At 54.9% G+C, this 12,822-nt stretch overlaps 1 protein-coding gene across 4 annotated transcripts; it reads right to left on the bottom strand.

Moving 5' to 3' along the window:
• Positions 1 to 2,652: 2,652 nt before the first annotated feature.
• On the bottom strand, positions 2,653 to 12,353 carry USHBP1 (USH1 protein network component harmonin binding protein 1). Of its 4 annotated transcripts, none has more exons than XM_072721269.1 (13): positions 12,246 to 12,353; positions 11,786 to 11,913; positions 11,547 to 11,695; positions 10,895 to 11,333; positions 7,714 to 7,839; positions 7,406 to 7,542; positions 7,096 to 7,236; positions 6,208 to 6,381; positions 5,275 to 5,524; positions 4,506 to 4,727; positions 3,482 to 3,588; positions 3,167 to 3,289; positions 2,653 to 2,920 (listed from the first exon to the last, which is right to left on the bottom strand). In XM_072721269.1, exons 2-13 carry the CDS (start codon positions 11,837 to 11,839, stop codon positions 2,731 to 2,733), a joined length of 2,112 nt encoding a protein of 703 aa, XP_072577370.1. In that variant the 5' UTR covers positions 11,840 to 11,913; positions 12,246 to 12,353; the 3' UTR covers positions 2,653 to 2,730. The 4 variants fall into 4 exon arrangements, with proteins under 4 accessions (XP_072577370.1, XP_025845470.2, XP_025845469.2 ...); XM_025989685.2 differs by having other exon boundaries at positions 11,786 to 11,971; positions 12,234 to 12,343; XM_025989684.2 differs by having other exon boundaries at positions 11,786 to 11,971; positions 12,246 to 12,326.
• Positions 12,354 to 12,822: the final 469 nt, after the last annotated feature.

Here is a 12,822-nt window from a genome sequence, read left to right as displayed (position 1 = left end):
CCTCGCCAGAATTTTAGGCCTCTGGGGGCAGGGCACCCACCCGCCCAGCTAGGCTCGAGGCAGCAGGAATGCCCACCATCCCTACTGGGGCCTGCCCCCCTTTCCTCTCTCATTTCCTTTTCTTTCTGTGCTTCACATAAAGGGCTTGGCCAGGCCACCGGCTGGACTGCAGATGTCTCTTCCAGGCTCCCAGGAGCCTCTCAGTTGCCGCTGGCTTACAGCTTCCCCTGCCCCCCTCACTCACTGGGGACGACCAGCATTTATTAAGTGACATTTGTTTGTCACCACACACACACACACACACACACACACACACACATCTCCCGCCCAGGCAGCGCTGGGCTGGGCAAGCCTGAGCTTCTAGCTCTGGGCCTGTTAACGTTTAACCAGCTGGAAAAGCCCTTCCTATGGTGACCTTTCACCTTGGAGTCCCGCAGGTCCAGTGTTGGGCCTTATCTCCTGCCCTGCCCTAGGCCCCGGGCCCAGAACTGGACACCAGGGCACGTGGCTGGGCCTCTGAGAGCTGCCAGCAGGAAAAACAGTGCCCTCTGCCCCCACAGGCCCTCCCCTTGCAGAAAGAGGCCTTGGGAAAAGGCATGTCCTCCAGATTACATCTGAGGGGGCAGATATACCTTGGCTTCGGTGGGGGGGAGCTGGGAGACCTGGGAAATCTTGGAGATCATGCAACATTTAAAAGGCTACCAAGGTAACGTAAAAGCCAGGCACAATGCACCCAGCCTGGGCCTCTGGGGCCCCCAGGGAAAGTCTGGCTGGGTGCAAGTTGGAGGAGTCTTTAGCAAGTGCAGGAAGCCAAAAGACTGTGGTTAGACATGAGCGAGGACTTTCTGTAGGACTGACTAGAGTGGAATTCCCGGCCCTGTAAGCCCTGCTGGAGATGGGGGTCTGGATGGTTAGAGAGGACCATTTTGTTCTGGGATTGCCTGGAAATGTTCTGGAGGTGCTGGCTGGTTATTTGGGGTTGAGGACAGGGGTCCCAGGTCTCTGGTCTGCACTTTTCAGCATTCTTGGGCAGGGGAGAAGGAAGGCATCTTGGGAGACCAGGTTCAGGGAAGGGAGTCAAGGGGACCTGAGAGTGGAGAGGCAGGGGCCTGGGGCTTGAGGGACACCAGTTGCGGGGTACTAGGGCCGGTTTGGAGGCAAGGGGGAATATCCTAGAACCTCTGGTAGGTCCCACCCCTCGAGGGCGGCCCTGCCCCCTTCCCCAAGCGCCAAGGCCCCGAGCCCCCTGGGGCCCTCCTGGGCTGGGGGGGTGGGGGTCGAAGTCCGGCCCCGCCCCCTTGACCCCTGCCCGCGGCCCCGCGGTGACATTTGACCTTGTGGCGGCTGCAGACCCAGGACAAAGAGCCCTGGGCCCATCTGCCGAGGGGGCACCCGTGGGAACGGCCAGACCCCGCTCCCGGCGGCCTGGGAAGCGGCCCCTGCCCCCCTCCGACAGCGCAAACTCGTTCCCCACCCTTTCGCAGGTGACCTTGTCTCCTTCTGCGGACTGGGGAGACTGGTGGGACTGGGGGGGCCTGAAGTCACTCTTGCATTCTTGGCAAGAGGAGATAAGGTCAGCTCCCCTGACCCTCCTCAGCACCTTGCCCTCCTCAGTTTCTCTGCTTTCTTCAAAGCTGGCCTTTGTCCAGCGAGATTGCACCAACCGAAGGTCACCAGCCCCCGCGATCTCTAAGGAGTTGTGCGTCAGTAGGACCAGGTCGAGTCCTGGGGCCCGCCCTGCAGCAGGCAGCCACCGCGCACACCTGCACAGGTGTGGGCTGGAAACCACCCCGCACCACCACCACCAGGCTGGGGATGAAAACCTTTCTAATCCCCGTCTTGGATTTCAGCCATCATCCAGGAGGCAAGCGCCAACCGGGTCCCACCCGGTCCCCCTTTCCGGAAGGTGTGGCTTACACAAATGACATGCTAATCAGTTGCCTGCTATTAACCTAACACTAACTAACGGCTCGGACGCCCGGCCAGAAAAAGCTGGAATTTAGCCTGGTCAGGTCCAGACCCTCAGGCCCCAATGGGCCTCCCTGCCCGTGAGCGCGATCTATTAGTTGCTCATTGCCCCGGAGTCACCACTTGCAGGTTCTTACCTTTGCTTCCCCACCCACCCAGCGTCCTTGACCTTAGCTCCATATTCTTTGAATGCAAGTTACAAAGGCCTCTGATTCCTCCTCTCCTCCACCTCCAGCTGGGGAGCGATTGCAGATTGCTTTTCCAGCTAATTTTCCACACCCTGAATCATTAGGCCTTCAGTTTTCCTCCTGGTATATGGGTATTTTCCTTTTGGGAGCAGCTACCAGGCCAAATCCAGCAGCTCCCTGTGACGGGGATGGGCAAGGGAAGGTGTGTCCTATCCCTCTGGACCCCTTCCAGGGCCTCGGGAGGCAGATGAGTGTTGGAATTTCGGTTCTGGCCAAATAACCTCACTGACCCCAAATCCTTCAGCCAGCCCTAGATTTGGCATGAGCTCTGGCACGATCCCGCTGACATATCACAGTCACATGCTACATGGTGCCAGGCCGGAGACAGGAAGCCTGTCTCAAATGCCCAGCCACCCCTCCATCAGCTCCCAGACACTCAGGTGCAACAGCCCCCATCCCACCCAACAGGTCCCAACATTCAAGGTCACACATGATATAACATCACTCCAGGACGGTTTATGATGTGGCCCGCCATAAAACTGTCTGGCACATCCAGAAACAGCCAGGATGGGGCCTACAGAAAGGTCTCTCCCAGCCGGGGAGGCCGGTGGGGTTGTCTGGGCCTCCCCAGTGCCCTTGCGGTGGCTTCTAGCACCTCCAGCTCCTCTGCCTGTCGAGCCTCCATTAATGCCACCTGCTGCTCCAGCTTCCTCTGTTGCTCTTCCTGCTTCCGGTGGGCACCTCGGAAGGCCAGGACCAGGGCACTAGAGGAGGGTGGAGGGGGGATGGGGCTGAGCTGGGAAACAGCCCCCCATCCCACCTACGTCAGGAGCTATGTATTCCCAGCCCCAGACAGGAACTCTTTGAATCTTCCTGGGGTTCCATCCGGTAAAGGGGCAGTATGGGATGGATTGAACTTGCCACCCACCTTACAGTGGTGGGGGGGGAGGGGGAGGCTCAGAGAAAGCCAGGACACTCACTTCTGAAGTCACCAGAAGAGGGGGACCCACCTGTGAGCCTTGCATAAGTCCCTGTTCAGCTCAGCACTCTGAGCACATCTGGCTCGCCCCTTCTGAGCCACGTGTTCTAGTTCCTCCCGCAGAGACTGCAGCTGCTCCCGCAGGCCCAGGGCCCTGGTGCAAGGGTGGGGAGAGAGGAGCTTGTGGCCGTAGCCAATCCTTCCCATCTCCCTCAACGCCATGTGAACACACCTGTACACAGAAGTGCAGCCAACCCTCCGCTGCACACAGTGCCCCCGTGGATTCTCACATATACCCCCCCCCGCCCCGCCCATCCATCCCCCAGCCCAGGGCCGAGACACACACCGGTTAAGTGACGCTGCCAGTTCCTGGGCTAGAGTCTCCGGGCCCTGCACTTTGTCCACCTGGCCTCCATCAACGCCCCTGCCACCCCTGCGGAGAGCAGGAGGGCCCTGTGGGAGGCAGAAGGGAGGGAAGTGACATTGGCCTAGGTGGAGTGTGGACTCAGCCCAAGCTGGACATGGAAGTCACCCAGACGGTGGCGGCCACAGCCCCTCCCCTCACAGAGCCCCCAGTCTGGTGAGATACCCCAAGAAAGGTAAAATGACTCCCAAACCAGAGAAATAAATAACAGGGGATCTCATCTGGAGGCAGGCAATGACTTGCAAGAGATCATGGGTTTAATCAGACAAAGAGGTAAGTGACCAGTGTTCTTGGCAGGGGCACAGCATCTACAAAGGTGTGAAGGTGGGAGAGATGATTTAGAGGAGGGTTCCAGAAGCTGCTGAAGGCTTTAAGCAGAGGGCAGTCTTGATGAGATAGGAAAAGGCAAAAGGGAAGGCCTCAGGGAGAATGCTCGAGCCAAAATTTAGGAAGAGATGAAGCCTGGGCTTGGGCTTTTGGGGAGGAGATGCTGGAGTGGGACTAAGGAGGAGGCACAGGTTTGAGTGGAAGACACTAAAACACCTTGGGGCTTACTGGGCTTGATACCCTCAGAGAAAAAAAAAAAAACAAAGTATAGGTATGAACTTTGACAGGCAGTTTAACCATTCAACTCATTTCTTTGTGGGTTTTTTTTTTTTAAGATTTTGTTTATTTATTCATGAGAGACACACAGAGAGAGGCAGAGACATAGGCAGAGGGAGAAGCAGGTTCCCTGCAGTGAGCCCAATGCAGGACTCCATCCCAGGACCCCGGGATCACGCCCTGAGCCAAAGGCAGACACTCAACCACTGAGCCACCCAGGTGCCCCAAACTCATTTCTTCGTGCAGAAATGCCAACTGTGGCTCCAAAGGGGCTGTGATTGACCAGGGCCACGGACCTGCTAGTATACTGCTAGCCCCACCAGGCCCAGGAAGGGCCACTCACCTGAGACAATTCCTCTTCGTCTCCACTGCTCCTGCCTCCACTGCTGTCCCCACTGCTACTGTTGGCCCCACCCGTCCGGAGCTGTGCCCGCTCCCACCGCAGCTGCTCTAGCAGGAGCACATGGGCTGGGCCCTGGGCTCGGAGGGCAGCCTCTCGAAGCTCCAGACCCCGCTTCTCCCGCCGCACCAACTGGAGCCGCAGCATCAGGTCAGCCAGAGTCTCCTGAGAGACCAAGGAGTGGGCAGAGAATTTGGGCCTCTAGGATCTGGGGAAACTGAGGCCCCAGGAGGTACCCAGTGAGGACTGGTTAGGCAAGAACCCAAACCTTCACCATGATCTTGTATGATGAGAATTATCGTCTCCTAAAAATGACAGCTGTAGAAATGGCAGTTCAGAGAGTACCAATATCTTAGACAAGATCAAGTAACATCTCAGTGGAAGGGTCTGGAGTTTCTCCAGCTATAGAACCTCAGGTCTTTCATGCCAGGGTATAAACCTCAGATTATGTCCCCCGCCTCCATCTCCTTTCCACAGGCAGGAAATTTTGGAAAGCCAGATTCAGAATCTTATGAGAAATTGAATTCCGGAAGACAAACTCCTCTTCAACCCTCAAAATCCCAGTTCCAATCCTCCTCCCTCCAGGAAGTCTGCCCCCAGCCAAGTAGAACTCTCCTTTGTTACTCAGTCACCCAAACACATCCCTCTCAGCCTCAGCAAAGGGTTTTGTCCCACCGGAAAGACTAACACAGTGACCACTACCCATATGTACCCGTGTGGCTGCCAAGTCTCGCTGGATCTGCATTTTCTCCAACCGGGGTAGGGTCGGGCCAGGCTGGGTCCCCAGAATGGCCTGCACCAGAGCTTCTGCATGGGGCACAGTGGGCATGGGTGCCAAAGTTGGGCCCGGTTTTGGGGGAATCTTCACCAGAGCACGGCGCTCCCGGAGACGCTGGATATAGCCCCAGAGCTGGGTAGCCACCTCCTGTGGTGTGGGCCGATCCACACTACTGCCCTCAGGGCTACAGGAAACAGAAGAGGGGTCTAATGTCAACACTGGTGGCCATAGTCGTGTTAACCTCATGCCAACTCTGGTAGGCTCTATCAACTTCCATCTTACTGACCATGATGGATTCTATGCCATCTGTGGTGAGTGCTATCATACCAACATGGTGGACTCCATAATATAAACCCCAATGGGCACCATCATTCATCAAGACAACATAGTGAACACCAACACATCAACACTGACTGTTGCTCACGCCGTCATGATGGAAGCCATCACACCAACTCAGTAGGTGCTATCACTTATGGCAACACAGTGGATGCCACCACACGATGGGCACCACTGCTCAGCTGGCCAACCCAGTTTGGCAACATCATGCTAACTCAATGTGTACCAACATCAGGGCAACCCCATTAAACACCATCATGCCAGTTCTAATCAGTGGGCACCATCATCCATCTTCATGCCAACCCTGGTGGATACTATACCAATTGCAGTGGCTGTCAGCCACCATGTCAACTTTGTTGAGTAGCACCCAGACAATTCTAGTCAGGCCTCATGCACATGAACCATGGAGCATCCTACACCAACCCTGCTGGGGCTCAGCCATGCCAAACCCCAATGTGGAGGCGTGGGAGCCCCTTTCTCTAACAAGGACCCCACTCACTGGCCCTCCCAGTTCTCAGCTTCCCAGGGTACCTTGGCTGTGTATCCCGTGGTGTCTCTCCATCCATGGCAGCCTCCTCTTGTGCCAACAGCCTCTGAGCTTCCTTCTCAGCTGCCTCCAGGTCACCCGTAGGGGCTTCCTCTCTTGCTCCCGAGTCTGCCTCCAGGAGAGTGAGCAGGACTCCATACGCCTCCTCACAGTGCTCACTGTGAGATACCGATTCTGAGTGCTCTGGGACACCCAGCTCCATCTCATGGTGTGGGTGACATACTCACTTGCTCTGTGATCCTTCACTTCCTCCCCCACCTTCACCAGTGGGAGCTTGTAAACTCCTTCAGCACCCTTGGGCTAAAACTGCCTTAAAAAAAATTTCTCTGGAGATGCTTGGGTGGCTCAGTGGTTGAGTGTCTGCCTTCAGCTCAGGGCATGATCCCAGGGTCCTGGGATTGAGTCCTGCATCAGGCTTCCCTCGAGGAGCCTGTTTCTCCCTCTGCCTATGTCTCTGCCTCTCTCTGTGTCTCTCATGAATAAATAAATAATCTTTAAAAAAACAATTTCTCAGGGATCCCTGGGTGGCGCAGCGGTTTAGCGCCTGCTTTTGGCCGGGGGCGTGATCCTGGAGACCCAGGATCGAATCCCATATCGGGCTCCCAGTGCATGGAGCCTGCTTCTCCCTCTGCCTGTGTCTCTGCCTCTCACTCTCTCTCTCTCTGTGACTATCATACATAAATAAATAAATTTAAAAAATTAAAAAATAATAATAATAAAATAAAATAATAATAAAAAAATAATTTCTCTGGTTGGAAAGGGCTTTCCTGCAAGGGCCCTGACTCTCACTGTGGATCATCCTCTGAGATGGCACATCCTCGGAGTACTCATTCCCTTCCAAGCTGGCGATGTCACGGGTGGGATGCACTCACCTGTATTGCAAAGCCAGACGCAGTGCTGTGGCTTCAGCCTCCCGCTGGCCCAGCTGCATGCTGAGGCCTTCACACCGGCCCTTGTACCCCTGCAGCACAGCTGAGAGCAGACGGTTGAAACATTTGAGTTTCTCGATGCTCCTGCCTCAGAAGTTCAGGAAGAGGGAAAATGAGAGGCACTGTAGGGTAGGTGGGACCCAGCTGACTTCCACCCTCCTCCCCACTCCACTCCAGCTCCAGACTCTCAGGTTTAGAGCCCAGCAGGGGGAGGCACCAGTGCCCTTACGAGCTCAGCATTTATGGTTCTTACGCCTGGAGCTGTTCCATCTGGGCTTCCATGACGTGTATCCCTGGGGCGGGGGGTTGAGTGGGGAGAGGTCCAAGCATCTGAGTGCTGGAATCACTCCGGAGGCGTCGGAGCAGGGGATGAGCCAGAGAGAAGGGGTCCTGCCAGAAAAAGGTGACTTGATTTGCCCAGATTGTCACTGAAGAGCCTAGTGTCATGGGTTTAAGCCTCTTCCAATCCCTGAAGCTACCGGACTGTAGGACCAGGATTTGAGTCTCATCACCCAGAATCCTAAATCTCAAGATCGTGGTTTTTAAGCTTTCTGTACTCACCTGAGTTCCCCAGGGCTCCTCATCTACCCCAGAACTGCTGGAGCCACTGCCTGAGCCACCTGCTTGGCCAGGGGAGGGAGGTGGGAAAGATTCCAGCCTCAGCAGCGAATCCTGCAGCTCCTGGACCTGGGGTGGGGGTGGGGAAGGAAGATGGAGTAGGTCAGGCCTGGGAGCTCCAACCACCCACGAACCCTCCTTCAGACCTGCTCCTGAGACAGTCGCAAGGCCCTGGCTGGAAAGCAGGAACCCAGCTACTGCCCGCCCCCTCCGAACACCTCACTATTCAGCCTTGGGCAATTCACTTAGCCACTTAAGAATCTTCTATCTTTATTTATTTATTTATTTTTTAAAAGATTTTATTTATTTATTCATGAGAGACACAGAGAGAGAGACAGAGACACAGTCAGAGGGAGAGGCAGGTTCCCTACTGGGAACCTGATGTGGGGCTCGATCCTGAGTCTCCAGGATCACGCCCTGGGCGAAAGACAGGTGCTAAACCGCTGAGCCACCCAGGGACCCCCATCTTCTATCTTTAAACATATAAATGGCCAGGTACATTTATATGTACAGGAAAAGGTGCTCAACATCACTAATCATCAGGGAAATGTAAGTCACAACCACAATGAGATATCATCTTATACCTATTAGAATAGCTACTGTCAAAAAGATGTTGGGGTGCCTGGGTGGTTCAGTTGGTTAAGTGTCTAACTCTTGGTTGTAACTCAGGTCATGACCTCATGGGTTATGGGATCAAACGTTGTGCTCAGTGAGGAGTCTGCTTGAAGATTCTCTCCCTCTGCCCCTCCCCCCACTCATGGGCACATGTGCTTGGTCTCTCCCTCTCTCTAAAATAAATAAATCTTAAAAAAAAAAAAAAGCACAAGTGTTGGGGAGGATGTGGAGAAGAGGAAACCCTCATCCACCGTTGGCGGGATTGTAAATTGGTGGAGCCATTTATGCAAAACCACATAGTGCGTCCTCAAAACTTGAGAATAGAACCATCACACGATTCAGCTATTCCACTTCTGGGTATTTACGCGAAGGAAATGAAAAAAAAGTAGCTCGAAAAGATATCCGCACCCCTATGTTCACTGCAGCATTACTTGCAATAGCCAAGACACTTAGGAAGCAACCTAAGTGATCATCAGTGGATGATTTGCTAAAGAAGATCTGGTGTATAGACAATGGAATGTTATTTGGCCTTAAAAAAGGAGAAAAAAAATAATAAAAAATAAGTTTAAAAAAAAAAAAAGAAGGAGGGACACCTAGCTGGCTTAGTCGGTAGAGCCTCTGACGTTTAATCTCAGGGTGATGAGTTCGAGTCTCACATTGTGTGTACAGACTACTTAAAAAATAAAATCTCTTGGGATTCCTGGGTGGTGCAGCGGTTTAGCGCCTGCCTGTGGCCCAGGGTGTGATCCTGGAGACCCGGGATCGAATCCCATATCGGGCTCCTGGTGCATGGAGCCTGCTTCTCCCTCTACCTGTGTCTCTGCCTCTCTCTCTCTCTGTGACTATCATAAATAAATAAAAATTTAAAAATAAAATAAAAAATAAAATAAAAAATAAAATCTCTTTAAAAAGAGAGAGAAGGAAATCCTGCCATTATGTAATAACATGGATAAACCTTGAGGGCATTGTGCTAAGCAAAATAAGTTAGAGAAAAGCAAGCGCACCATGACCTCACTTATATTTGGGATCTAAGATAAAACAAAACGAAAAATTGAACTCACAGTTATAGAGAACAGAGTGGTGGGTGCCAGAGGCGGTGGGGGTGAGGAGAGGAATGTGGGTGGGGGTGAGGAGAGGAATGTGGAGCAGGGATCATCTTTCCCAGCCAGGAAGTGGGCCCCACCCCTTAGGCTGGGCTCTGGTGGCCCCATATCTTGCCACCTTGTCCTGCCCAAGATGAGGGCCTGTTCCCCCATCTCCTTCAGCCACATGGCTTTAGATTCCATCCACACGTTAAAGAGGTCAGGATGTGTTTCTCTTGTCCTGACATCTGCCCTGAGCTCTGGATTCTGACCCCAGAATTGTATCTTTGATGGTCCTACATGGGTGGCTCAGGGGTTTCTTGAACTCATTAGGGTCCCAACAGCTCCTGGTCCTGCATTTCTGGCTTCCAGTCCCGCAGGACCCCAAACCAGGACTTGTCCTCAACCCTTCTCTGGCTTTCACACCCAAACCTGCCAGCTCCACCTTCGACACCACCCAGAATCTGCCCACTTTGTGCCACCTCCACAGTTTCCACCATCTGGTGTCTGGACCAGTGCCGCGTGGATCCGCCGGCTGTTCCTCCCATGCCTACCAGAGGGCGCCTGTGACCGTGGCACCAGGTCCCACCCCTTTCTGCCAAGGGGGCGGAGGTGGGGGGGGGGGAACCTCCCAGGAGCCCACCAGGCTCAGGGCCAAGGCCCAACTCCCAGAAGCCCACAGACCATGTAAATCTGCCCCCATCACCAACCTGCCCTCCCCTCACCCCCACACTGGCTTCCTCACTGTTCCCTGACTCACACTCCCACCACTGGAAGGGAGCTCCTTCTCCGCCTGGCATGCTCTTTCCCCAGATCCTTGCATGGCTCCTCCCTCACCTCCTAGCTCAAGTGTCACCTCCTCAAGGGGCATCTCTGACCACCTTATCTAAGAAGGCAAGGCACCTTTGTTCAGGGCTCTGCAGCAGTCAACACTCCATAAAAGTTTTTCTCTTTCTTCTTTTTTTTTTTTTTTTTTTAATTTTTATTTATTTATGATAGTCACAGAGAGAGAGAGAGAGAGGCAGAGACACAGGCGGAGGGAGAAGCAGGCTCCATGCACCGGGAGCCTGATGTGGGATTCGATCCCGGGTCTCCAGGATCGCGCCCTGGGCCAAAGGCAGGCGCCAAACCGCTGCGCCACCCAGGGATCCCTCTTTCTTCTTTTAGATTATATTTATTTATTCAGAGGAGACACAGAGAGAGAGGCAGGCTCCCTATGGGGAACCTGATGCGGGACTCGATCCCAGGATTCTGGGATCATGACCTGAGTCAAAGGCTCAACTCAAGTCAACCACTGAGCCACCCAGGCGTCCCTCCATAAGAGTTTTTCTAATGAACAAACAATGGAAGGTTGCCTATGCCAGGCCCGCCTCCCCCTTAGACAGAGAACCCTCAGAGGTAGAGCACAGTAAGTCGGAGACCCTCACCTCTCTCTGCAGCATCTCCTTCTCCCCCTGGATGGCCTGCAGGGAGGCCTGCGTGCGAATCAGCTCCTCCTCTCGGCTGCCCAAGGCCAATCGTAGCCAGTCATTCCTCTCTGCCAGGCTGGCTGCCTCCCTCTGGCAACCACTTGCCCCCTCCTGCTCCAAGCAGGGCCTTGGTCCCACCTCACTTCTGTCCTCTGCCTCCCCGGGCCCAGGACAGCTGGGGGGCCGGCGGCGCCAGGCAGCCGCCGCCGCCTCCAGGGAGCTCAGAGCATGCTGGAGAACCTGAAACACGTCAGAGGCTTCAGGCCTGGGGGGGACAGTCTCCCCATCCTGTGGAGCTACATCTGTGGCCTGGTGGCCTTCCTCTGCAGGCTGGCGGGGTCCCTCGGGAGATTGGGCCAGTCCTCTGCTAGAGTCCCCCTCAGCCTCTTTGTTGGTCCTGTGGTGAAGTGAGAGACAGAAGGTTCTGGAAATGGGGTCATCTGGGGTGGCTGGCTCACAGAGGGTGCATTATCCGGGGCCTTGAAAGTTGGGCAAGGAGGGCAGTGGGAAGCTACGGCGTGTGTGTGAGCAGGGGAGGAACACAGGTAGATCTATGGGGAGGAAAGACACACCAGGGCCGGAGTGGGAGCCCAGACGGAGTGGGCCTTACCTGTTCCCCAGGCCCTGCCCACTGGCCTCTGCCTCTGGCCCCTGCAGCCTCGGCTTGCAGCTCTCCTGAGATGGCACAGGGCCCAGCTCAGAGCTCCCGCTGGCTGCCTCAGCCTCCTCTGAACTCTCCGCCACGGGATCCAGCTCCCCCTGAAAATGACCCACAGGGCCAAGCTCCGAGCCAGGCCGGGGGGTGAGTGACCCCAAAGAGCTGGATGCGGCAGGGAAGGGGGCACTTACAGGTGGCGCGTGCCTCCCTCGCCGGCTTCGGGGTCGCGTGGCCCGGGCACTCATTGCTGTCCAGAATTCAGTCGTCTGATTCTTCTTCCGAAAGCTGCAGCCTGATCTCCGCTCTTGTCTTTGTTGGTCTGGGCGAATGACAGCCTTAATACCTTCTTCTATGAAATGAGCATCGATCTCCTCCCGCTGGGAGGGATCTTGAATTACCAATGTTGAGCTGGCACATTTGAATACCCCTCCTGACAGGCAGCTCACTACCTACCAAATTTGTTCCTACCTCCCCTTGCCTCCTTTATCTTTCACTACCTCTGTGCTCCCCTCGGTCCCCAATCTGGACCTGGCTCGAGGACTTCAGGAATCACCTCTCCTCCCCAGGGTCCTCTTGAGTCAGAGGCCCCAATCTTGGGGTTGGGTCCCCTCAGCGTGCTCTAATGCTACTCCTCTGTACCTCTAGGAATACCTTGGTCAGCAGCCCAAATCCCTGGACACTCTTGGGGTAGCTCTGGCCACTGCTTGCTCAGGCCTTGGGCTGGCCAAGTCTGGCTTGGGAGAGGCCGGGAAACAGGAAGCCCCCTCCCCTGGTCATGTGACTTGTTATTGTGCTATTTCCTCCTCAAGGACATCAGCTTCCTCCAGTCCCGGTGGGGCACACATGTCCAGCTCCTGAGCTGTTGGTCCTTCCTTGCCCCAGCCTCCAATCTCATGTCTCTTCTGCCTCTGAGCCTCAGTTTCCTTATCTGTAAAACGGGGGGGGGGAGGCTTTAATTATAGGATCTATCTACAGTGTCATGGGAATTTTAACAAGCAATTTGCACATGACCGAGCACCATCCAAGAACTGAATTGTAACACACCACTCTTGTTCGCTGCCTCTCCGGCCCTCCGATCTCTGCTTCCTCTGCCAGCTGCTGCTTCTCCTGGATTCCTCAGGGCGCAGATCGCCCCTACATCCTGCCCATTTTTCCTGCATCCATCTCTAAAGGGCCTCCTCATCTCCCTCCATAACAGCCCCAACCCTCTCCCCTCTACCGGGATGCC

The sequence above is a fragment of the Vulpes vulpes genome, chromosome 9 (genome assembly GCF_048418805.1).
Source record: "Vulpes vulpes isolate BD-2025 chromosome 9, VulVul3, whole genome shotgun sequence".
Taxonomy (NCBI): Eukaryota; Metazoa; Chordata; class Mammalia; order Carnivora; family Canidae; genus Vulpes; species Vulpes vulpes.
Note: the sequence above shows the minus strand (reverse complement) of the source record. Positions and strands in the feature narration are given on the sequence as shown.